Below are 23,588 nucleotides of genomic sequence, written 5' to 3'. Positions count from 1 at the left end.
TGTCTGCGTTGGGTCTTCGTTGCTGCACGCGGGCTTTCTCTAGTTGTGGCGAGCGGGGGCTACTCTTCGTTGCGGTGCGCGGGCTTCTCATTGCAGTGGCTTCTTGTTGTGGAGCATGGGCTCTGGCACATGGGCTTCAGTAGTTGTGGCACACAGGCTTAGCTGCTCCACAGCATGTGGGGTCTTCCCGGACCAGGGCTCAAACCCATGTCCCCTGCATTGGCAGGCGGATTCTTAACCACTGCACCACCAGGAAGTCCCTAAACCTCATTTTTTAATGAGGACACTGGAGCTTAAAACATGTGCCCTTGAGCCAGAGTTACTTAGTTTCTCTGTGCCTCAGTTTCTAACAGTATATGTAAACTAACATTTCTTACATGCCAGGTACTGTTCTAAGCAGTTCATGTACATTAATTCTCAGACTCTAGAAGAGAGATACAATGTATACCCATTTTACAGAGAAATGTAAAGAGTTTAAGTAATTGCCCAGGGTTGGACAGCCTCCAGATAATAGACCAAGGATTTGAACCCAGGCCACCCAGCTCCAGAGTCTGATTTGCTAACCATGGTGCCCTCCTGACTCTCTGGATCTCCAAGCAGGTTCACACATTTCTGTTACCTTCTCTGTAACCATCCCTTAGGTTCCAGTGGGATGGAAAGATGCCAATGCCCTTCCTTTCACCATTAGCCCCGCTTCCTCCAAACCTTTGAGAAAGGGAAAATTTGCCCTTTGTTGGGGAACATTCTGGAATATCCTGCCAGGTGCACCTTTGGCGTTTCAGCATCTCCACAGATCTCTTGCTTTGTCTCTAGGAGAAGAGGTCGGTGCTGGTCATTTTGTGGATCTTAGCCTTTCTGGCGGGGAACACCCTGTATGTGCTCTACACGTTCAGTTCCCAGCAGCTGTATAACAGGTGAGCAGGGGAGTCTGACCCCCAGTGAGAAAGTGGGGGGCTTTGTTGGACTCAGGACCCACAGCCCCATCATTTGAGAACAATGTAGTAGCTCTAGGTCATGTTGTAACTTTCACATCCCACCCTGTTGTCATATACACGTGCCTAGAGCATAATTCTTTATAGAAATATAATGCAAGCCACATGTGTAATTTTGCATTTTCTAGTAGCCACATAGTGCGTGGCGGGGGGAGGACTGGCCAGTAATGGTCTCTGGCACAGGGTTGAAACTCAAGCCAAGTTTTCAGATCATGCCCATCTGTTTTAAAAATGGACTTTGAGGAGTGACCCGTTTCACCACTTTCTGGGGCCACCCGAAGTTGCATGAAAGCAATTTGGGAAGTTAGTTCCAAGGCATCAGCATGCCTCCCGCACACTGCATTAGTTGCCTGGCCCAGAAGATCAAGGTCCTGGTGGAGGGTAGAGGAGATGGAGTCTCCCAGAACCTTGGAGGAATTTCCAGCTCATGCCATTCTCTGGGCATGATCACATTCACAGGCTCAGACCTCTGTGCCCTCGTCAAACCAGTGCTGAGTCAAACTGGCAGCACACAAAGAGAAAGAGAGTGACCCGGAGAAAAGCAGCAGAGCTGAGCCTCCTTCCTTACTGATGTCAGTGGTCTAGAGTGGGTTTGTAAATGCTACCAATAGCCATTATCTTATTTTGCCCTCCCACTCAGCAGGGTATTGCTGTCCCTGTTTTACAGGTGAGGAAACTTTGGCTTAATGAAACCCTTTCTAATAAGCCTTAGTCCCAGTAGGTAACAGAGGCTTTGAATCATCCCCGGATTTGAAGTCTGATGACCAGTGTCAGAGGTTCTTAGTCTTGCCACGTACCAGCTTTGTGCCCTTCGGCAAACAGTGGAACCTCTTGGAACCTCGCCTAGTTTCTGCATTAGTGAAACCGAGAGCAAGTTAATTTCTGCCTTACCCACCTGAAGGTCATTACCCACCCACAGGCTAATTATCAGAGAGGCCAAATGTTAATAATATGTGAAAAGTACTGGGCAAACTGTGAAACATTTGATATGTCATAATCATATCATAATATTATTCTTTTATGATAAATTACTTTGTCTATTGGGGGTGATGGCTAATGGGGCAGAAAACTGACAATAAAATGTATCCATCCATTAAAGTTCATAGTGTACGTTAGAAATAAGTGGACTTAGTGATCAATCTGCGGAAAAACACTTGGGCATCTTTCTGGCTCCAAAAGCCAAAACAGAAAAAACTCTAAGACAATGAACTAAAACCTACGTGGGTGAATTTAACAGATCGGTGTCTCTGAGATCAAATGGAAAGTGGAGGGCAGATCTTCATTTCTTTTGCGATCAGAGATGCATAATAGAGAAGCAGGGCATGGAAGTCAACCAGCCAGCCTGGGTTGTGCCCAGGGAGGGACAAGAGCAGAGACAAAAAGGGGAGCTCAGGGCTGCCAGCCTTTCCCCATATCGTAACTCGGATGCCACTCAGACTTGCAGACGAGGCATCCCACAGAGACAGGGCTCAGATGTGGAAGGACACCAAAGGTATCATGAGAGATTGCAAAAATAAATTATTTTCATTGATTTAACCCTACTCTCGCTCTTCAAAATAGAAATTGACTTTTAAAAATAAAAGTACAAAAACAGACCAGTTCATTTCTAGGATGCTGTCCTCAGGGGGCCTCAGTTTGCACCGTTTTCCACCAGCCCAGCAGAGTATGTGGGAAGCGTTTAGAAAGCATTCACTCTGGGCTGTGTGCACTGTCCCCTGCTTTTTGGTGGACAGGCAGGACTCGGAGTGGCCTTTGCTTGGAGCCTCTAATCTGGCGGGAGGAAAAGCGAGGGGACCAGCACAGTTTGGGTGCTGGTTCCAATCCTAGCGCCACATTCTAGCTGAGATGCTGTGGGCGGTGACTCCACGTCGGAGCGCTCCAGATTCCCCAGCTCAAGATGCGATAATCATAGTGCCTACCACATAGAGCCTTTGGGAAGATGAAATGACTTGAGACATGCAAAGCATGTAGACTAGGGCCAGCATGCTGTAGAAAGCCAAGATATTATTAATACCATCATCCACAGAGGTGATGGAGAGCAGTGCTACTCAGCATGTGGTCTATGGACCAGTGCCAATTCGAGAATGACTTGTTGTCTGTCCCCAGGGAGGGAAGTACAGAAATTGAGTGTGACTTACCTGGTCACGGATGGGTAAAATGGGTTTACACACTCCGAGTAGTACTGCTGTGGAATAAGGACTGAGAGCAGTAGCTGTAGCCGGGACACCTGGGTTCGAATCCACCACCGTTCCATCATATTTGTAGGACCTTGTGCATGTTCATTTACCTTTCTGTGCCTCTTTTTTCTCATCTGCAAAATGGGTAGATAACAGTGCCTGCCCCATAGAGATGTTGTTGTCATTATCACTGCTGCATGACAGAGTCAGTAGTATACCTATTATCTCATTGAATTCCACCAGTAACACTGAGGGAGGGACCGATTCCCATTTTATTGATGAGAACACTGAGGCTTACAGAGAGAACATTATCTGCCTAGGGTCCAGTAATGGAGAGGCCTGGATTCAAATTCAAGTCTGTCTGATACTGATGCCCATATGCTTATCATGCAGTGTGACCTTGGGCAACTTAACTTCACATCTCCAAGCTTCAGGGCCTCATTTATAAAGTGGGGATGAGCAGTGCTCACTCTGCAGGACAATGAGATACAGTGAGTAAATTGCTTAGCACAGCGTCTGCACATCAAATCCCTCCTCCCTCCTTCTCTCTCTCTCCCTCCTTCATGTTATTGGTTGGCCTTCCTTCCTTCCTTTTGTTTCCTCTTGTGAAGCCTTTTGTGGCCGATAAAACTGGAGGGGACCTTAACTAATGATGCTCTAGGCCAGTCTCATCATTTAACTCTCAGGGGAACTGAGGCTCAGAGAGGTTAAGATACCCACCTGAGTCACACAGCAAGTTAATAGCAGATTCAGGAACAGGGCACAGATATCTGACTCCCAGCTTAGTGCTCTTTCTACAGGTAATATTTACAAGGCTCCTAGAATGAGTAGAAGGGCCCCTAAGGGCCAGTGACCCTAAGTGAGCATCCTGACTCTCTGACTCCTCCCCCAGCCTCATATTCCTGAAGCCCAACCTGGAGACGCTGGACTTCTTTGACCTGCTGTGGATCGTGGGCATCGCAGACTTTGTGCTCAAGTACATCACCATCGCCCTCAAGTGCCTTGTCGTGGCCCTGCCCAAGATCATCCTGGCCGTCAAGTCCAAGGTAGGCCCATCACGCCAATCATGCAGGGGTTTCAGGATGCCTTCTGGAGAAGGAAAGGTTGGACTTGGGCAGAGCTAATGTCAGTGCATCAAATGAACAGAGCCTGAGCTAGTAGATCCTGTCTCCCACCTCTTGTCATCCCTTGAAGCTGAGCATCATTCTTTATTGTCACCAACTTCTTGTCACGCCTCTGCTCTCCAAGTGCATTTACTAAGTTTTGTTGTTCAGAGCTGGCCTTGACGCAATTTTCATCTAAATTTCACCCAAGGAAGGAAAAAAAGCACATTGACATGCCCTGGGTCCTGCTTCTCCCAGGGAAGGACGGCTCTCAAAGGTTTTTGACTCTTTGTGGCTTCTGGGGCACGTTATATAGAGGGTACCGAGGCTCAGAAGAAAAGGACTCTGTGATCCATGAGTGACGCCTGCCATGGACACAGGAAGCAGACTGGTGGCAGTGATTCTTTGGCGTGTACCTTAGGGAGAGGCCTGCAAGAGGTGTTGGGATGAAGAGGTCTTGGGGGATAATCATTGTAATTCAGAGGACTGAGCAGTGTGAGGAAAAGACGTCACGGTTAGGTCAGAAAGCTCAGAATTTGTCCCAGGCATTGGTTGACAGAAGAGCGGGTTGGAATTGACCATCTGTCTTGAGTGACAACTGATCAAATCACTGGCCAGGTGTATAGGAAAAACACACTCCTGTGTTTCTTCTGTACACACACACACTCAATACCTCCGACACCAGATGTGTGGGTTTTCCACACATCATGTAATTCTCTGACACCGGCTGGGTATCCTTCAGTTTAACACAGTTCTGACACTGTCCACCTCGAGATAGTGTCAGATCCCACAGGATAAGGTCTCAGTCCCGCAAGACTGCCCCCGTCACTTCAGATGCCAGTCACCAGCCCCAAGTTGGCACCTGTACTTCTGACCAACCGGCTACAAATCAGGGTTCCCATGACCCCCTCCTTGGGTTCAGTGCCCCTTGGGTTCTAGATGCCCTGAACCTCTTCCTTCATAGCGGTTGTGGCACTTTGTTGAAGGCAGGAGACGTGAATCCAGGCATGTGAGGAAGCTGGCTCCGCACTGACTGCCTGGAATAATAATGGCTCGCAGTTATTGAGCACCGACTGTGAACCTGAGACTGTACTAAGCACTTCATGTATGCATTACCTTATGTAGCCTCTTGCTGTTCCTCTCAGGGAGGTACAGTTCCTGTCATTCATGAGGAGGAGACGGAAGGTTGAGCAGGCAGACAGCTATTAAGTGGTAGAGTTGGGACTCCAGCCCAGGGCTTCAGCTTCAGGGCCCAAGCTGTACCTCACAGTGGGTATGGGAGAAAGATAAGGAAAACAGATAGAGAATGGTTACTCATTGCCTAGTGCATTCTGGTTCTTGCTAGATTCTTTCCCATGTCTTGACTCATATAAGGCTCTCAACACCCCTCTGAGTGAGAGAGATTATTATCACCACTTTCTAGATGAAAAGCTGAGTACAGTCATCCCTCAGTATCTGCGAGGGATTGGTTCCTAGATCTTCCTCGGATACCAAAATCCGTGGACGCTCAAGTCCCTTCCATTTGGTCCTCCACATCTGCGGTTCCGCATCCTCGGATTTTCTGTGTGAGATTGGTTGAATCCACAGACGAGGAACCTACGGATACAGAGGGCCCACTGTATTCATTTCCTGTGGTGCTATAATAAATAACCACATGCCTGGGGCTGAAAACAATAGAAATTTGTTCTCTCACAGTCCTGGAGGTCAGAAGTCCAAAATCAGTGTCACTGAAACGAAATCTAGGTGTCAGAGGTGTGGTGGGGGGGGCGGTGCTGGATGTTAGGGGAGGATCCTTCCTTGCGTCTTCCAGCTTCTGGTAGCTGGCAGCATTCCTTAGCTCATGGCAGCATCACTCCAGTCTGCCTCTGCGGTCACCTGGCCTCTGCTGTGTATGACGTCTCCTTCTATCTGTCTCATACAGATACATGTGACTGCATTTGGGCCCCAGCCAGACAATCCAGGATACTCTCCCCGTGCCAAGAGCCTTAACTTAATTGTGTCTTCAAATACCCTTTTTCCAGATGAGGTCACATTCACAGCTTCCAGGGTTTGGGACCTGGTATCTTTGGGTGGCCATTTTTTCACTTACCCTGTACTGTGGCTGAAAGAGGGATGAGATATTTTGTCCAAAAAACACCCAGCTGGTCAGTTATAGAATCAGAATTCACATCTTCCAACTCCCGAGGCCATGGCCACGTCAGGAGATCATCTGCCCAGCACTGAATGGATGTCGGAATTCCTGGGCCATTCCTGACCCTGCCACTTTCCAGCCACGGGGCCTTGGGTGAGTCACTACATGTGCCTGAACATCTTTCTTCCCTTAGAAAATTGAGATGTTTACAAAACCCCGTTTGAGATGCTGCAAACATAAAAAGACTTTATGTATGTGGGTGAAATGAGGGGTGGGTTGTCATTGCCTAGAGAGGAAGCAAGTGAGGCTTTGCAGCCCACCTGCCTATCCAGCATCCTTAGTCTTCCTCTCACTCTCTCCTGCCCCTCTTCCCTCTGTTCCCTGTGCTTCAGCCAGACCCTTCTTCTTTCATTTCCTTCCATACACCAACTAGTGCCAATCTGACATGTGGTAGATGTTCTGTCCCCATTTTCCAGATGAGAAAACTGAGACTGAGTAACTAACCCTTACAGCTTCCGGAGTCAGCTGTGTGCTGCCTTTCTACCTCAAAGACCCTTTTCCTTTCTTGTGTCTTAACCACCTCCTGCTCCTCCTGCAGATCACAGCCTCTTAGAAACCTCCCCTGCCCCTTCAGGTGAGGCATGGTGCCCCTACTGGGGACTCTCACAGTATCCTGTACTTTCCCTGTTCTAGCACTCACCACCCTGAGTGTAATTGCTTGTTTAATTGTCTGCCTGCTCTACTCGACTGTAACCTCTGTGACAGCGGAAAATGAATGCATCTGGTTTCTTTGTTGATGGATCACCAGCATCTGATGTGCACTCGGAAGCATTCATTGTATGTATGTATATATGTTTGGGTGGGTAGATGGATGGGTGAATGGATATATAGGTAGATGGATGCATTGGATGGCTAGATGGGAAAGTTGGTGGATATGTGGACAGATGGATAGTCCAGTGATTGTGTGGATAGATGGATGGGAGATGGATGGATGGATATTTAGATAGATGATGGATGGGTACTTGGATGGATGGATGGATGGATATTTAGATGGGTAGATGGATGTTTAGAAGGATGGACAGACAGGTTGGTAGATGGACGGGTGAGTGGATGAGTTGATAGTCTAGACAGCTACACTAACTCTCATCACCTCCTCTTGTAACCTCAGTGAGAGCTTAGACTCCATCGTCAGCTCAGCTCAAATCTCTCATATATGGTAGGTGTCCAGATACCTCTGTCATGAAGACACCAAAATCTACAAGGCAAAGTAGTACTCACTTCCCTGTGCTAGAAAGGAACATGCAGCAAACCTTCAAAGAAATGCAGCAACCAGACCAATAGTAATAAATGCAAGTAAACCTTGCCGAACAATTACCAGGAGTCAGGCAGTGTGTTAAGCACTGCCATTTGTTCAAGAAATAGTTACTAAATGCCAGAGGTGTGCCAGGCACTGTCCTAGGCACAGGGATACATCAGTATCAAAGTACAAAGTAGACAAAAATCTACATACTCTTGGAGTTTATAGTCTACTGAAGACATCGTCTTGTTTAATCTTAGCAATCCTGGGAGGTAGATACTGTTGATATCTCTCTGCACAGAGCAGAAACTGAGTTAAATAACCTGCCAGAGATTGCAAACCTCAGAGTAACAACGCTGATGGCAATAGGAACAGCTGATGTGGAGTCAGCCCTGCACGTGGGCCAGGCCCTGCTCTAACCCTTTTCCCTCTGACATCTGTCTCACAAGGCAAGTGCTGTTGTTTTGTGGGTTTTTTAAAAATTGAGGTAAAATTCACATAACATCAAATTAACCAGCAATCATTTTATTTTATTTTATTTTATTTTATTTTATTTTATTTTTATGAATTAGAACTGACATTTATTTGTTTATTTTGGCTTCGGTGGGTCTTCAAGAACTGACATTTATTTATTTATTTGTCTGTTTGTTTATTTATTTAGGCTGTGCTGGGTCTTCATTGTGGCCTGTGGGTTTCTCTAGTTGTGGTGCATGGGCTTAGTTGCGGTATGTGGGATCTTAGCTCCCTGGCCAGGGGTCGAACCCGGGCCTCCGGCATTGGGAGCGTGGAGTCTTCCACCGGACCACCAGGGAAGTCCCAGCAATCATTTTAAAGTATACAATTCAGCGCCATTCAGTACATTTATGGTGCTGTGCAACCATCACCTCTATCTAGTCCTAAGAGATTTTCATCACCCCAAAAGGAAACCCCGTACCCATTCAGTCACTCCCCCTTCCCTCTGGCCACCACCAATCTGCTTTCTACCTCTGTGGATTTACCTATTCTGGGCATTTCATATAAATGGAATCATACATTATGTGACCTTTTGTGTCTGGCTTATTTCACTTAGCATCATATTTTCAAGATTTATCCACATTGTAGCAGAAATCAGCACTTCGTTCCATTTTAATGGCTGAATAATATTCCATTGTGTGGATAGACCACCCTTTGTTTATCCATTCACCCATTGATGGACATTTGGATTGCTTCCACTTTTTAGCTATTGGGAATAGCAGTGCTTTGAACATTTGTGTAGAAGTATCTGTTTGAACACAGTTTTTCTGGGTAAATACTTAGGAGTGGAATGGCTGGGTCATATGGTAATTCTATGTTTAACTTTTTGAGGAACCACCAAACTGTTTCCCACAGCAGCTACACCATTTTACACTCCCAGCAGTTGCTGGTTTTATCCCTGTTTTCCAGAGGAAAACACAAACGCAGTGAGAGGTTAAGAAGTAGCCCAAGGTCACACAGTGTATGAGTGGTTGAGTGGGGATTTGAACTCAGGCAGTCTGATTCCAGAACCCCTGCTCTGGGAGGGAGTTACTAGACCACACTCCCTCCCACGGAAGTTCTCTGGATGTGCTTGGAAAATTCCTCAGAGTTGACTGAGGAACGATGTCCCCGTACACCATCTCTATAAAATTCCCCCAAGTTCAGGCAATGGCTACCTCACTTCCTTCCCTTTCGACGGGCACCTCTGGGGGCCAGGGGGCGGGGATGGGAGGTGGCACCCCTTCCCTGCACCTCCGAGGTGTGGGCGACAGTTATTAATGCCTCCCTGGCAACTGTCCAGCTCCCTTTTTCTGATTATTATTATTTTATTCGGCGAGATTAATGTGCCAGGTCAGAGCATAATCCAGCCTGTAAAAAGTGATGTGAATAGTCTCCTCAAGATAAATTGCAGGCTTGGAAAAGGTTCACAGCCTTTCCTTGCCTGTCTGAGTGCTCTCCCGAATCCTCATCAATCCTTGTCTGGGCAGAAGAAAAGGACGGGTCTTCATTTGCAGCTGGTGGGGGGAGGGGGGAGAGGAGCACATCTGTCAGGGACCCCTAATGGCTCACAGCACAGATGCTCTTTCCTGCGCCTCCATGCCGTCCACTGAGAGGGTGGGTTGGTTTTTAATATTATAATTATATTGGAAGGGCTTCTAGTATTTGGGTTTGCTTGATGGCCCCACGGTCCCTGATGTGTGAGGCTGGGTGAGCCGCTGATTCCCACGTGCCTCTGGACACCAGAGGGTCTGTCCGGGATCTTCTCATACCTGGACCTCCCAGGACAGCCATGCTCATTGGCCGGCCAAGAAGGGGGTGGGTTAACAATGACGGCCACCGATCTATAACCTCAGTCCCAAACCATCACATTGGCCGGGTGTCTAGACCAGCCACTTGTCATCATAGATCCAGATAACTTATACAGTTCATACATCTTGGCCCTGCCTGATCAGACTCCTACCCACTTCTCCAACCTCATCACCCAGGACTTGTCCTCTCCCTTGGCTCACCCTGGACCAGCCAGCACCTTCCTTCTCAGGCCCTTCGCACTTACCGCTCCCTCCACCTGGGGAGGTTTTTCTCTATGTTCCCAAGGCTGTCCCCTTCCCATCATTCAAGTGTCACTTCCTCTGAGACTCTGTCGCCTCCCTGACCACCCTGTTCAGAGTGGTGGTCCCCAGTTTGCATTACCCCATCCCCATTTTATTTCCCTCCTCGCGTGTGCCAGTATCTGAAATGATTGGATTGTCTTGTGTTTATTTTCTGTCCCCACTATTCAAGTATAGACTCATGAGAACAAGGACCGTTAGGTCTGTCTTGACACATGGATATTACGGGCTGAATGAAGAGCCTCGTGTAAATTTCCTGTTAGGGGGTTAAAACTAGGCCTGCTGCTACCCCACCACGTAGAGTTCTTCTCAGACACATCCCCTTTCTCTCCTCAATCCAGTGGACATTATTTGGGACTTATTTGCTGACAAAGGCAATGCTAGGCCCTGAGAATATAAAAACAAGTAAGACGCCCTCCTCACCTTCGTGTACTCCCTGATTCTCTGCGAGTGAAACTTTTGTTTTAACCTAACCCCAACCTAGTTAAGAAAGCAAATTTTCTCGTCCTGGAAAATTTTCTTGACACTCCAACTCCTAGCATTAATAGTAGTAATAATTTAAAACTTGACTTGTCCACATTGCTCCTTCCTTTTGTTAAAATGAAATCCTCTTGGCTTACGATTCTAGAAATGCACTGTCCAGTATGACAGCCACAAGCCACAGGTGACTATTTACATTTAAATTAATTAAATTTAAAATTCAGTCTCTCAGTTGCACTGCTCGATAGCCACAGTGTTGAGCAAAGCAGATGTAGAACATTCCAGTGGACAGCATTGTTCTAGAACATTCTTAGGGCAGGGTTCGTTCAACCTCTCACTAGCATAGGTAGCAGGCAGCTGCCATTCTGCCCATTTTTCAGATGGAGAAATGTAAAAGCAGGTACTTCTCTAAAAACTCAGTAGCGGGTGTGTCATGAGTAAACACTGCACAGCAGGAAGAAAACTGGCCTCGAGTCAGCAAAACTGGGTTCAAATCCTGGTTCTTGGACTTACTACCTATGTGACCTTGGACAGGTGACCTCACTCTTTGGAGCCCTTGGCTTCCTCATCTCTTAAATGGTTGTTTTTATCCCATTAAGGTTATCAGAAGGTAGAAGGCTGGGTATCTAGTTGCTGAGTGGATACTAGGACTAGCTGTATCAGAAACAAGGAAACGTTTAGCTGACCTGTTTCTCCAAAAAACACAGCATGTGACCAACTTCCTGTCTTTTCCCATAAGAACGGGAAGGAGGAAGCCCTTCCCATGTCTGAAATCATCTTAGCTGACCCCTAGTGCAGCCTGCACAGCCAGCCCCTGGATGAGAGGTTTCCACAGGACGCAATTCCACGAGCTTTCAGCCCCAGTGGTTCGTCTCTTAAGTACAGGGGGAAGCAGACAAGAGCAAGAAAGGTGGTTTTCTTGGATGTGAGAGCCAAGAGGATTCATGAGGCTTTTTGTGCCATTAAAATCCCTCTCTTTTCTGGGCCCTGAACCCAGCACTTTTGCTCTCAAAGTGGTTTCCCATTGATTGAGTCATGTTCTCTCCTGGGGGTCAGTCATTCCTCTCTCTCTCCCCTCCCCTCCTGAGCAGAGGCAGGTCTCCACCAGGGCAGGTCTGAGTTGGCTAGGTCTCAGCTGTGGTTCTCACAGTACATCATTCTGTGTATAAAAGTGCAGAACTTCTGGAAGAGCCAGTTGTACTTGCTGCAGCTTCCCACACAGCAGGGCTAGAAGGGGTTAAAGCAGTGGTTCCCAACTAGGGGGACGTTTGGCCATTTCTGGAGACATTTTTGATTGTCATAATGGGATGGGGGTGGTGCTGGTATTTAGTGGGTAGAGACCAATGATGCTGCTATACATCCTACAGTGCACAGGACAGTCCCCTGAGACCAAGAATTACCCAGTCCCAAATGTCAGTAGTGCCAAGGTTGAGAAACCCTGGATTAAATGTTTTATGGGCTGAATTGTGTCCCCCGCAAAAATTCATATGTTGAAGGCCTAACCCCGTAGTGCATCAGAATGTGGCTATATTTGGAGAATGAGTCTTTAAACAGGTAATTAAGTCAAAGTGAAGTCATTAGGGTGGGACCTAATCTAATATGACTGGTGTCCTTATAAAAAGAAAATTAGGACACAGTCACACCACACAGGGAAGACCACGTAAAGACACAGGGAGATAACAGTCATCTGTAAGCCAAGGAGTGAGGCGTGGAGCAGATACTTCCCTTACAGCTCCCAGAAGGGACTTACACCCTGTTCTCAGACTGCTAGTCTCCAGAACTGTAAGAAAATTAATTTCTGTTGTATAAGCCCCCCAGCCCTAGAAAATTAATATACCCACAAACCAGTTTACCTACAGTACTGGGCCCTTTTGAGAGTGTTTTTGTCACCTATTCATATGTCTCCCAGGTATTCCCCATTCCTCTCATTACTGAGGATACTTCATTTTTTTAATGCGTTATACAATCACAGGGTTCAGAAGTCAAAACACCAAAAACAATATATGGTGAAAAGTCTCCTTCCCTGTCCTGCCCCCAGACACCCATTTTCCCCTCCCCAGGAAATAATCATATCATCCTTGACTCTTTTCATAGCTACCATGCACATATACAAGCAGACCCATGTATATGTTCTCCCTATTCATCTTCATATAATCAAACAGTAGTATTCTATACACAGCTCCCACCTTGCTTTTTTTTTAACTTAACCGTCTATGTTGGAGATTGTTGCAGACAAATACATATGTAAAACACAGCGTAACAGTAAAAAGCCAGACTGCCTGGGTTCAACTCCTGTTTGAGAAACCCTTTGCCATTTACCAGCTGTGTCGCCCTGCAGGTTCCTTCACCTCTGCGGGCTTTCACTTCCTCGTCTATAAAATGAGATCACAATAGTATGGACCCGTGTTAGTTTTCAATTGCTGCCTATCAAATTACCACCAACTCAGTGGCTGAAAAACACACCCGTTTATTAGTTCACAGTTCTGTAGGTCAAAAGCCAGGTGGGCTTGCCCGTGTTGTCTGTGTAGGCTCACATAAGGTCAAAATTAAAGTGTCAGCTAGGCTGGGCTCCTACTGGAGGTTCTTGAGGAGAACTGACTTTCAGGCTTATTCAGGTTGGCAAAGTTCAGTTCTGTGTGGTTGTAGGACTGAGATCCCCGTTTTCTTGCTGGCTGTTGGCCAGGGGTCCCTGTCATCTCCCAGAAACCACATTCTGGTCTGTTCACGTGGCCTCCTCTATCTTCAAGCCAGAATGTGCTTCACATCTCCCTGACTTCCCCTTCTGCTTTTAAAGGGCTCATGTGATTAGATTAGGCCCATAAGATATTCACCCTCTGGGACCCTGATTAACCTCACTGAGCCTCAGTTTCCCCATCTTTAAAATGGGAATATTAGGACTCACAACATTGTTGTGAGGATTAAGATAACACAAGTCAAATGATGGCTGGTTAGTTATGCTTTTTTTTTTTTTAGTATAATTGATTTACAGTATTGTGTTAGTTTCAGGTGTACAGCAAAGTGATTTGGTTATACATATATATGTATATATCCATTTTTCCTTCTTTCCATTATAGTTTATTACAAGATATTGAATATAGTTCCCTGTGCTATACAGTAAATCCTTGTTGTTTATTAGGTACTGTTACTCTAAAGAAAGTAGAGAGCATTTGCAGTTACCCATTTATAGTTCAAGGCGAGCAAGAAAGTCAGAATCTAACCAAAATCAGATGGAAGAAAATACCATTTACTAAACTATGATTCTGGGGCCTTGGGGAGATGTTGATAGGCATTTTGTTAAAAGGTGTTCCATGGTCAGAGGACTTTGGGAAATGCTTTAAACTTTATCCTCCACTTGCCACAGTAAAGGCTCTGAGAAGTCCTGCAGCCAAGAAAATTGTTTCACTTTGTTTTCCCTGACATTTTCTCAACTTATTAACCATGGAACCTTGTATTAAGGAGCACAATATGCTGCAAAACCTAGTTCAGAGATAGACTACAACTTATGGACCCAGTACTTGTTTTTATAAATAAAGATTTATTGGAACATAGTCATGCTCATTCATGTATTGTCTGTGGCTGCTTTCATGCTACAATGGCAGCGTTGAGTAGTGGTGACAATCTCTGTGGCCCAGACAGCCTAATCTATTTACCATCTGGCCCTTTAAGAAAAATTTTGCTAACCCTGGTCAGGAGTTTGAATTCATTTGCATTCCTAATTCCTTCTAGTTTGGCCTTTGCAGGAAAGTTTTGTCTGAGTGAGGGACTCAGTATTCTGCAGCACACAGATACTTTAGGAAATAGAAGACCCCAAGGAGTGAAATGTGGCCAGGAGTCTGTGCTGGAAGCCATCAGAAGTGAATTTGGCCAACTTAACTCTTTGAAATCAGGAGGCTAATTTTAGTTTTACCCCAAGGCATCAGATGTTCACACACAACCCTAGGATTTGTTCTTTCTTTGCTCTGCTTGACGCGTGTAGCGCAGGTGCCCACTAATCCCTAGAGCAGCGCTGAATCCAGAGATGGCAAACACCCTAGGAGCTACCATTTGCCAACCTGTGCTTGTGTCAGGAATCACTAAACAATCATGACCCTGCTTTACCCAGATACAGCTTTCTCAGTGCAGCAATCCAGACAGCCTCTACCGATCAATGTCAGCACAAAAGATGAAGCCTAAGCCTTTACCTTCAGTTCTTCCTTGTTAAAGAAAGTGGAACATTCTGACCTCTGCAGAGCTCTGTGGCTTCTCAGCTATTTGGATGAGGCCCAAGGGCTACATTCTGCCTCCAAGGGACACAGCAGGGACAGTCTCCTCAAGACTATTGAGGAGAATCTTCTTAAAGTCAGCTGATTGTAGATGTTTCTCAGACTTACAAAATACCTTCACAGCAACATCTAGATCAGTGTTTGACTGCATAACTAGATACCATAGCCTAAATTGAAACATTAAACTAACCATCACAATCCCCCATGAAACAAGATATAGACTTTAGGACTGAGGCCAATGCTTTATTGTGTCAAGGAATTATCCATAAAGTCCAGTTTATTAAAATTTTGAAAGTAAAAACTGATTGTTGAATTTGATCAAAAATCACTTGATTTTTCTCCTTAGATCTGTTAATATGAAGAATGGCATTAGTAGGTTTCCTATTAAGCCCTGTATTCTTAGAACAAACCCCACGTGGTCATAATAGATTATCTTTTTTATATGCTTCTGGATTCTGCATGCTACCATTTTACATGGGGTTTTTGCATCAGCTGTCATTAGTGTTCCTCTGCCTTCATTGGTGAGCATTTCCAATTCCTGGAAATTGCTCCTGTCACTTTCACTTACATCTCATTGGCCACCACTCAGGCACAATCACTGCATGGGAGCTGGGGAGCATCTTCTTGCAGCTGGGTGCCAGTAGACTTAAGCAAAAATCAGGATTCTTATTTTGAAGGAGGAAGGGAAGAACGGACCTTGGGAGGCACCAGCACCCTCTGTCCCAGGATGATTATTCCTGGTTTGTAGATGAGGAACCCGAGACTCAGCAAGGTGTGTTCACTTACCCAGGGTCCTACAGCAAGTCTGTGGGGCAGAGCTATGGCTTATGGCTAGGTCTTCAGATGCCAAGGGAGATGCCCCCAGGGACCAACAGTAATAACATAATCAATATTCTATGATAATAAGATATAGCAGTAACAAGTAGCCAGTGTGCTTAGTGCTGTTCTAAATGCTTCATAGGCATGAACTAATTTAATCATCACAACAACCCTATGAGATAGATATTTATTACTCCCAATTTGCAGATGTGGAAACGGAGGCACAGAGAGGGTAAGTGACTTGCCAAGGGCACATAGCTGGTAAGTGGCAGGGCTAGGATTTGAACTCAGGCAGTCTAGTTTCAGGACCCCCACTCTTAACCGCTCCCCAGTCCTCTCTGCCCATCTTTCCCCACCCCTGCCCTCCTGACTCACTTACCCCAGCACGGATGGCCGCAGCAGCCTTGCTTCGTGCAGCTGAGGGACAGCCAGAATCGCTCCCTACCATCCAGGTACCATCCATAATCCCCTCCCTCAGCCAGTCTGACCCCCCTTCTGTCTCAGAGGCCTGTGTATCATTTTTTGTTCTTGTCTTGTTTGTTTCCCTTCCCTCCGTTCCCTGGGAGACTCTCAAGGGCTACATTCTGCCTCCAAGGGACACAGCAGGGACAGGGCCCAAGTGGGCACCCAGGACTTCCCGCACCCCAGCCTCCGCCCCTGGGAGGGAGGGGGGTCTTTTGCGTTATTTGTTTATCTATCTAGCCCTGCTCAGCTCCACACCCCCCAAGCTGGTGCTCCCCACTGGGGAAGATGAAAAACGGCTTCAGACAGTGGGGGACGGGGCTTGTCGCATGACCCCCACCGTTTAATTCCCTTTAATTCATTTTCTATTGAACCAAATGATACTGTCTGTTTTTAATGGCAAACACTCAACATGGAGGAGGGGCGGCCAGACCTCCTCCTGGGGAAATTAGGAGCACAGCTGCTATTTAAACTCTCCTCCACCTGCCCCCCTAGCACTGGGCCCTTGGAAATCACTTTCCAGGTTGAAAGATGATACCTTTCACCAGTTCAGATGGTCACTGGGTACGCAGGGAGCTGGTGCGGCTCCCGCAGCTGTAGTCAACCTGTCTTAGGGTGGCCGGCCCATCCCTAGGCCCACGCTTCTCTGGGAATAACTGGGTACTTGGGAACAGGGCTGGGGCCGTGGCTGTTGTTGGCGCCTCTACTGCCCGGCCCGCCACTGGAAATTTGGGGCAGGTACCTGGCCCGAGCAGGACCCATCCAGTGCCCTCTTCCAGGGAAAGAGGAACACAGAGGCTGGTTACATTCATTCACTCAACACTTGGGAGCAGCGTCATGCATCAGTCTGTGTTTTAACCAGATCCCCAGGTAGTTCGTGTGCACGGGAAAGTTGGAAAAACACCGGTCAAGAGGAGAGGATTTTCCACTTTGGCTGTGAGGTGGCCTGGTGATCCCGCGCTCCCTTGAAGCCTGAGAGAACCCAGAAGCCTTCCAGAGTCCCTTTTGGCTTTGGCGGGTCAGAGTCAGTTTCAGGTCCTTGCAGACAGAGAGAACTTGAACATTTACACCACTTCCCTTGGCAGAGGCTGGAGGGCTTCAGAGGCTTTGGCGTGCTGCTGGCTTTGGCAGGGGGCAGACCACCATGATTAATGCCCAGTTTGGACATTCCAGAGGCCCCCCCACTCCCTCAGAGGCTGGGCTATACTCCTGCCCTCCTGTTCACAGACTGTTAGACCCAGAAAGACCTTCTTATTCTACACGTGAGGAAACCAAGGCCCAAAAGTTACTGCTTCCAGATCACATGATTTATCCTCTCATATATTCATTCTACAAGTATTTATTAGCCATCAACAGAGTGCCAGGCACCCTGCTAGGCACGGGAGCTACCCAGACCTAGCACTTTCAGCCTCAGAGCTCACAGTCTGATGGGGTGATAGGCAGGGAAGCAGAGCCCTCTTGGAAAACAGAGATGGTACCTAAACCAGCCCCCAGCAGAGTCTTTTTTGATAAGGTGACCTTGGAACTGAGTTTTAAAGGATGGGCAGTAGTTAGCCAGGCAAAAGCAAACCAAAAGGGCAGGCCAGGGAGAGGGGACAGCCAGAGCCACGGTACCAAAATGGAAAGCAGTTTGGCGAATGCATTTTCCCAGGTAACTGTTGAATATCTCCTCCCTACCAGACTCTAAGCTCCAGGAGGGCAGGGGTGACGTCTGCCGCGCTCGTGATGAGGCAACGTGTGGTAGGTGTGTAGTGACTCTCAAATGAACAGAGGAGTGATGCAAATGGCTGGTGTGAATTTGCATTCAGGGCGAGCAGGGAGGCCCTGATCCCTGGCTCTCAGGCCCACCCTGTACCTTTCTACACCACATTATGACTGCAGGAGCAACCCCTGCTCTGGGGTGCTGCGGGGATTAATTAGCCAGCTAAGTGGTGATTATTTTGCTCTTCTGCAGCTAAATGATGAGGGAGGCAGCCAGACTCCCTGAGGTGGCCTCGGAGGCGTCCCCTTTACCTCCTCCCTCCCTCCGGGTGGGGGCCTGGAGTTGCGCTGGGGGGCCGCCGCTCTGCTGCTTTTCTGGGGTTGGCTTCCACTGCTGTGGGTAGGGCTGCCCTGCTCTCACATCTCCTCCAGGTAACCCCAGGGGCAAGAAAGGGGGTTAGAGCTGATATTTGGTCCGAGGAGCCCACCACTTCCACTTCTCAGCTTCCAGCTTGTCCAAAAACATTCCAGAGTCATTTGGAAAGACCTTGGGCTCTGGAGAGAGGTGGATCCCAGTTTGAACCCTAGTTCTGCCATTTCCATCAGTATCACCTCTGGCCAGTCACCTCGCCGCTCCGTGCCTGAGTTTCCGCATCTGTAAAAGAGATAATGCTGTTTCCCTCAGGTTTTAGGGGAGATTTGAGATAAGCTAAAAAATAAATTGAGACAACGCAGGTGGAGGTGATTTCAGCAACTCCTGACACGTAGTAGGTTCTCAGTACGTGTGTATATGTTTCTCTTTTTGTGCGTTCTCCCCTGTGGCACCCACAGGTCAGGACTCTGCTGGAGCTTAGAGATTAGAGGTAAACACCAGGCCTACTGCTCAGCGGCTGAGAGCCCACTAAGGCTTGACGGACCCCTGCCTCTTCTCCTCGGGGCTTAGGAGTGCCAAGGTCAGGCCTTGAATGGGCCAAAGAAGGAAAGAAATGTTACACTTCCTACCCTGGCTGGGTCTTGGAACAGCCTGGCTTTGAATCTGGCTTTGCCGCTAGCTGTGTACCTGAGGGCTTTGAGCTTCCACTGCTTCCTCTGCGTATGGGGCTAATAGACGATATTACCCATGTCAGAGAGGAGCCCAGTGAGGAGAGAACGAGCTCATGGATTTAGAAGACTTAGCACAGAGTTTTCAGTGCCTGCAAAATCTTTGCTGTGAGGGTAAGAGCTGGTCCTGCCTTCAAGGGGCCGACAGAGACAGGGAGGGAGATACACACAAAAGAACAAGGACGGGGCAGAGGGAGAGGCACCCGGATCACAGAGACTTATTCTCTGCCGTGTCCTTGTTCAAGGTCCCTGGCACATTTCGTCCCTACATAAATTCGTGCTGAGTGATGGCAGCAGGGGCAGCGGGATGGCTGAGGAGGCGAGGGGCGAGTGCTCTGTTCCTTGATGAACTTGACCAGGTTGCTGTAGGTCTCTGGGGCTTGGTATTACCCAGAGCAGACTTGTCCCCACGCTAGGTGAGGCGGAGGCTTCCCTGCAGCCACCTTCTGTGTCCAGGGCTGCTCTTATTTTAAGAGGGGAACCATAATCATCCCCATGGTTTCAGCGCACTGGAGTCCTTTTCAACACCTGCCTGTTCCTTGCCTCTCTCTCCAGCCTAACATCCCATCCGTCACTTGCCAGATGTTTTGAACTTCTCTTGGTCCCTCCCCCCACCCCCATCATTGCTCCTGTTCTCTCACCTCCAGGCCTTTGCAGTGGCTGTTCCCTCTGCTGGGAAGACTGTCTCCCTGGCCCCAAGTGGGCCTGGACCACCCACCTTTGTGCTCCCACGTATTCATCGTGTGCCGTTGTGACTGCTGGCTTGTCTCCCCAGCTAGACTGCAAGCTTCGTGAGACCAGGGACCAGGTCTCCCGTACATTTCATTTTTTCCCTAGTATGGTGTCTGGCATGTAGTAGGCACTCAAAAACACAGACATTGACTAAGTAATTAGTTAATGAGAATGTTGCAAAGGCAAACTGAGTGGGCAGTGAGTTGAGTGGGTCTCCTGGACTTGGAATCAAACAAGCAGGCTCCATCTCAGTTGCTCCACTTATTAGCCATGGGACCTTGGGTGAGTCAGTAGACATCTCTAAGCCTCAGTTTCCTCATCTGTAAAATGAGGATGGTAATCATACTGATGTGATTATGTTTATTAAGCATAAACAAGATTATGCTTATGAATGAAGCCGTCTAATCACTGCAGCTCAGTAATTTACTATTTATTATCACTGTAGCCACAATATACTATTTACTGAAAATACAAGGTAAGCAGAGGAAAGGGGGCCCTGGAAGGCATGACACCACCCCTACCCCTGTTATTACCTAGGAACAAATGAGGATAAGAATTGTCATTGCAAAAGCCAGTCACAGCACACGTACTACGTGCCAAGCACCATCCTAGTCTCTTTACAGCCCTCCATCAACCCATTCATTCGTTGAACCAGTATTTTTTTGAGCACCTACTCTGTGCCAGGCCCTGTACCAGGTCCTAGGTATATAGCAGTGAATAAACACAGTATCTGCTTTCAAGGGACTTACATAAACAAAAGGCTGAAATAAATAAGCAATAGATCGGGTAGAGAAAAGTAAAACCAGGAGTGTCGTGGTGGCGGATGCTGTTTTAGATAGGGTAGCTAGGGAGGCCTCACTGGGAAGGTGACATTCGTGCAAAGACTTGAAAGAAGCAAGAGAATATGCCATGCCGATATCTGGGGAAGGGTATTCTGGGCAAGGGAAATAGCACGTGCAAAAGCCCTGAGGTGGAAGAATGCATAGCGAGTTCAAGGAGCAGCAAGTCAGTACGGGTGGAGCAGAATGCAGAGCAGGACCAGACTCGTGGGTGTGCGACCTGTGCAGAAGGGCCCCACACTTGTTTTAATGATCTGCTGTCACCGTCTTGAAATTCTAAACTTTTTTTTAAAACAAGGGGCCCAGGATTTTCATTTTCCACCGAGCATTGCAAATTAGGTAGCCAGTCCTGGTCATAGGAGATGCAGTCAGAGAGGCGGTAGGGGACCACAGCACCAGATGCCACTCCCAGCCCCAAGCGTGATTTCTGGCCTCCTCCCATCCTGCCCTAGATCCAACCCTTCAGGGAGAGGCCTTAAACTAAGATTCTCTGACCATTTGGTCCTGACACTATCCTCATGACAGTGGGAACTAATACAGGGTGTATTAGTTTCCTCTTGCTACTGTAACAATTACCACAAACTTAGTGGCTTAAAACAACACAATTTATTCTCTTACAGTTCTGGAGGTTAGAAGTCCAAACTCAGTCTCATGGGTCTAAAGTCAAAGTGTCCGTAGGGCTGGTTACGTCTGGAGGCTCTAGGGGAGAATCTGTTCCTTTGCCTCTTCCAGCTTCTGGAAGCTGCCTGTGATCCTTGGCTTGTGGCCCCTTCCTCTGTCTTCAAAGCACATCTCTCCAACCTCTGCTTCCTTCACTCTGACCCTCCATCCTCCCAGATAAGAACCTTTGTAATGGCATTGCCCCCACCCCACCCCTGATAATCCAGGATAACCTCCCCTTTTCAAAATCCTTAAAACTAAATCACATCTGCACATGCACAAAATTTCTTTTGCCATGCAAGGTAACATTCACAGGTTCTAGGGATTAGGATGTGGGCATATCGGGGGAGCCATTACTCAGCCTGTACCACCTCCCGCACTTTATAGAAAACTGAGGCCTAGAGAGGTGCTGTAACTTGGGCAAAATCACCCTCCCAGAAAAGGGACAGACCTGCAGTTGGGTCCCGTGTCTATCTAGTTCCTGTCATGATCTCTAGACCACCAGGAAGGAGGCACCTTCTGCCCATCGTGGCCTCCCTCTCCCCATGCACCCAACCCCCAGTGCTTTAGGAGGTAGACAGGCTTGGGAAGTTGTGGCCCAGAGCATTTGTGCCTAAGATTATAGCTGACATGGGGACAGATAAGCACATCCATCCACCTGGGACTGGGACAGAGGGAAGAGGCTGCCTTTCTGCAGCTAACAGGGTCCCAGGCCACTTCGGGCTTAATCATCAACACCTTATAATTAGGCCTCTCCTGGGTCCCAAGGAGCAGGGCCCTGTTTGTAAGGAAGCTCCTGATATGCGTGTTGCTGGGACACGTGGCCTGGCCCCTTCCTGTTCATGGGGCGGAGGCCTTTAAATCAGGCGAACCGGAGCCAATGAAGTTGGGCGCCTGACTGCTGCTGTTGAGGGGCAGATTTCTCCTCACAGCCTAGAGACTCCTATGCGGCCTCAGCCCAGCCCCAAGGGCTCTCTGTCAGTTGGCCCCTGGGGCCACAGCACAGAGGCCAATCCCAGCCATTGGCATGGAAGCCAGAAGAGCAGAGAGAGGACCAATGTAGGAAATTGGAGGTCGGAGGGAGAAGGTAGCAGGTGTTTTCACCGGCTCTGGTCTTTAATAACAAGTCTCTAGTTATCAGAAGGTAGGATGTAGTGGTGGGTAAGAGCATCCATGCTGACATCAGACAGGCCTGGATTCAAATCCCACCTCTGCCACTTATTAGCTCTGTGACCTTAGGCAAAATGACGACCTTCTCTGACACCGAGCCTCAGTTTCTCCCAAGATTTGGTGGTTCAGGCTAGTGGGCAAACCCAGGTTCATTTGAGCATAAAGCTGGGGTTTATTTTGTACCTTCTAGAAAATTGGGGGTACCAATTTGCCCCCTGCCTTATGGGGTTGTTATAGTCAGTTTAAAAAGCAAGCAAGCAAATGTTCTGCTTGTGTTTTTTTTTAAGATAACATGTGTAAGGTGTACACACACACACACACGACTTCTTTCGTCTAGCTTATGAGAGACACATACATTTACTAAATGGGAAACAAGCCTTTCCATGCAGTCTGAAAGGCTTTCACTCTTATTTGGGCTTTGAACACAGTTTCATACAGCTTTCAGTTAAACTCTGGAAAAAGTAGGTTTGCAGGTTTTTCAGACATTTCACTGGCTACTCCAAATCCTGTGTACAAGTTCCATACATTGAAAGAACAATCTGTACAAAACTTCGTTCACCTAGCTTGTAAGAAACATATACATTTTCTGTATGGGAAACAAGCTTCCTTCCTACTCTGTGAATGGCCTTCATCTTACTCACCTTTAGAACACAGAGATTCATGCAGCTTAAAGCACCTTAGATTCTAAGGCTTAGAAGAGCAGTATTACAGATCTCTTAAACAATATACTACATGCATCACACTTCAAATATATCTTCCGTTCTATGAAAGAACACGGTGCATAGTATTTCTTTCTTATAACAAGAAACAATGTGTTCTGTGTCTGTAAACAATAAGTACTCATGTATCCAGCTTAAAAAACAGAAAATTAATTGTGGCTTAGAAACTCCCTGTGCCTACCCCCTGGGTTCCATCCATCTCCTTTCCTCCCTTCGCACATAAGAAACCACAGAGTTTTGTGGTTACCACTCCCTCATTTTCCTTGTGTCTGCTTTTCTGTAGTTTTTATGTCTCCTTCCTTGCTGAGCTATTAGTAAAGATCCAAGCAGGCATAAGCAT

General features: G+C 47.4%; 1 protein-coding gene across 1 annotated transcript in view; it reads left to right on the top strand.

Moving 5' to 3' along the window:
* RNFT2 (ring finger protein, transmembrane 2) overlaps positions 1–23,588 on the top strand; it is a gene marked incomplete at its 3' end in the record, with an annotated part of 59,243 nt that overhangs the window by 12,754 nt on the left and 22,901 nt on the right. Inside the window, exons 6-7 of the mRNA XM_082667504.1 lie at positions 814–914; positions 4,062–4,215. Of these exons, the coding sequence (XP_082523630.1) occupies positions 814–914; positions 4,062–4,215 (255 nt within the window). The remainder of the gene's footprint in view (positions 1–813; positions 915–4,061; positions 4,216–23,588) is intronic.

This window comes from Grampus griseus, assembly GCF_964374135.1.
Source record: "Grampus griseus genome assembly, chromosome: 12".
In the NCBI taxonomy this organism is placed as follows: domain Eukaryota; kingdom Metazoa; phylum Chordata; class Mammalia; order Artiodactyla; family Delphinidae; genus Grampus; species Grampus griseus.
This window is presented reverse-complemented; position numbering and strand designations above follow the sequence as displayed.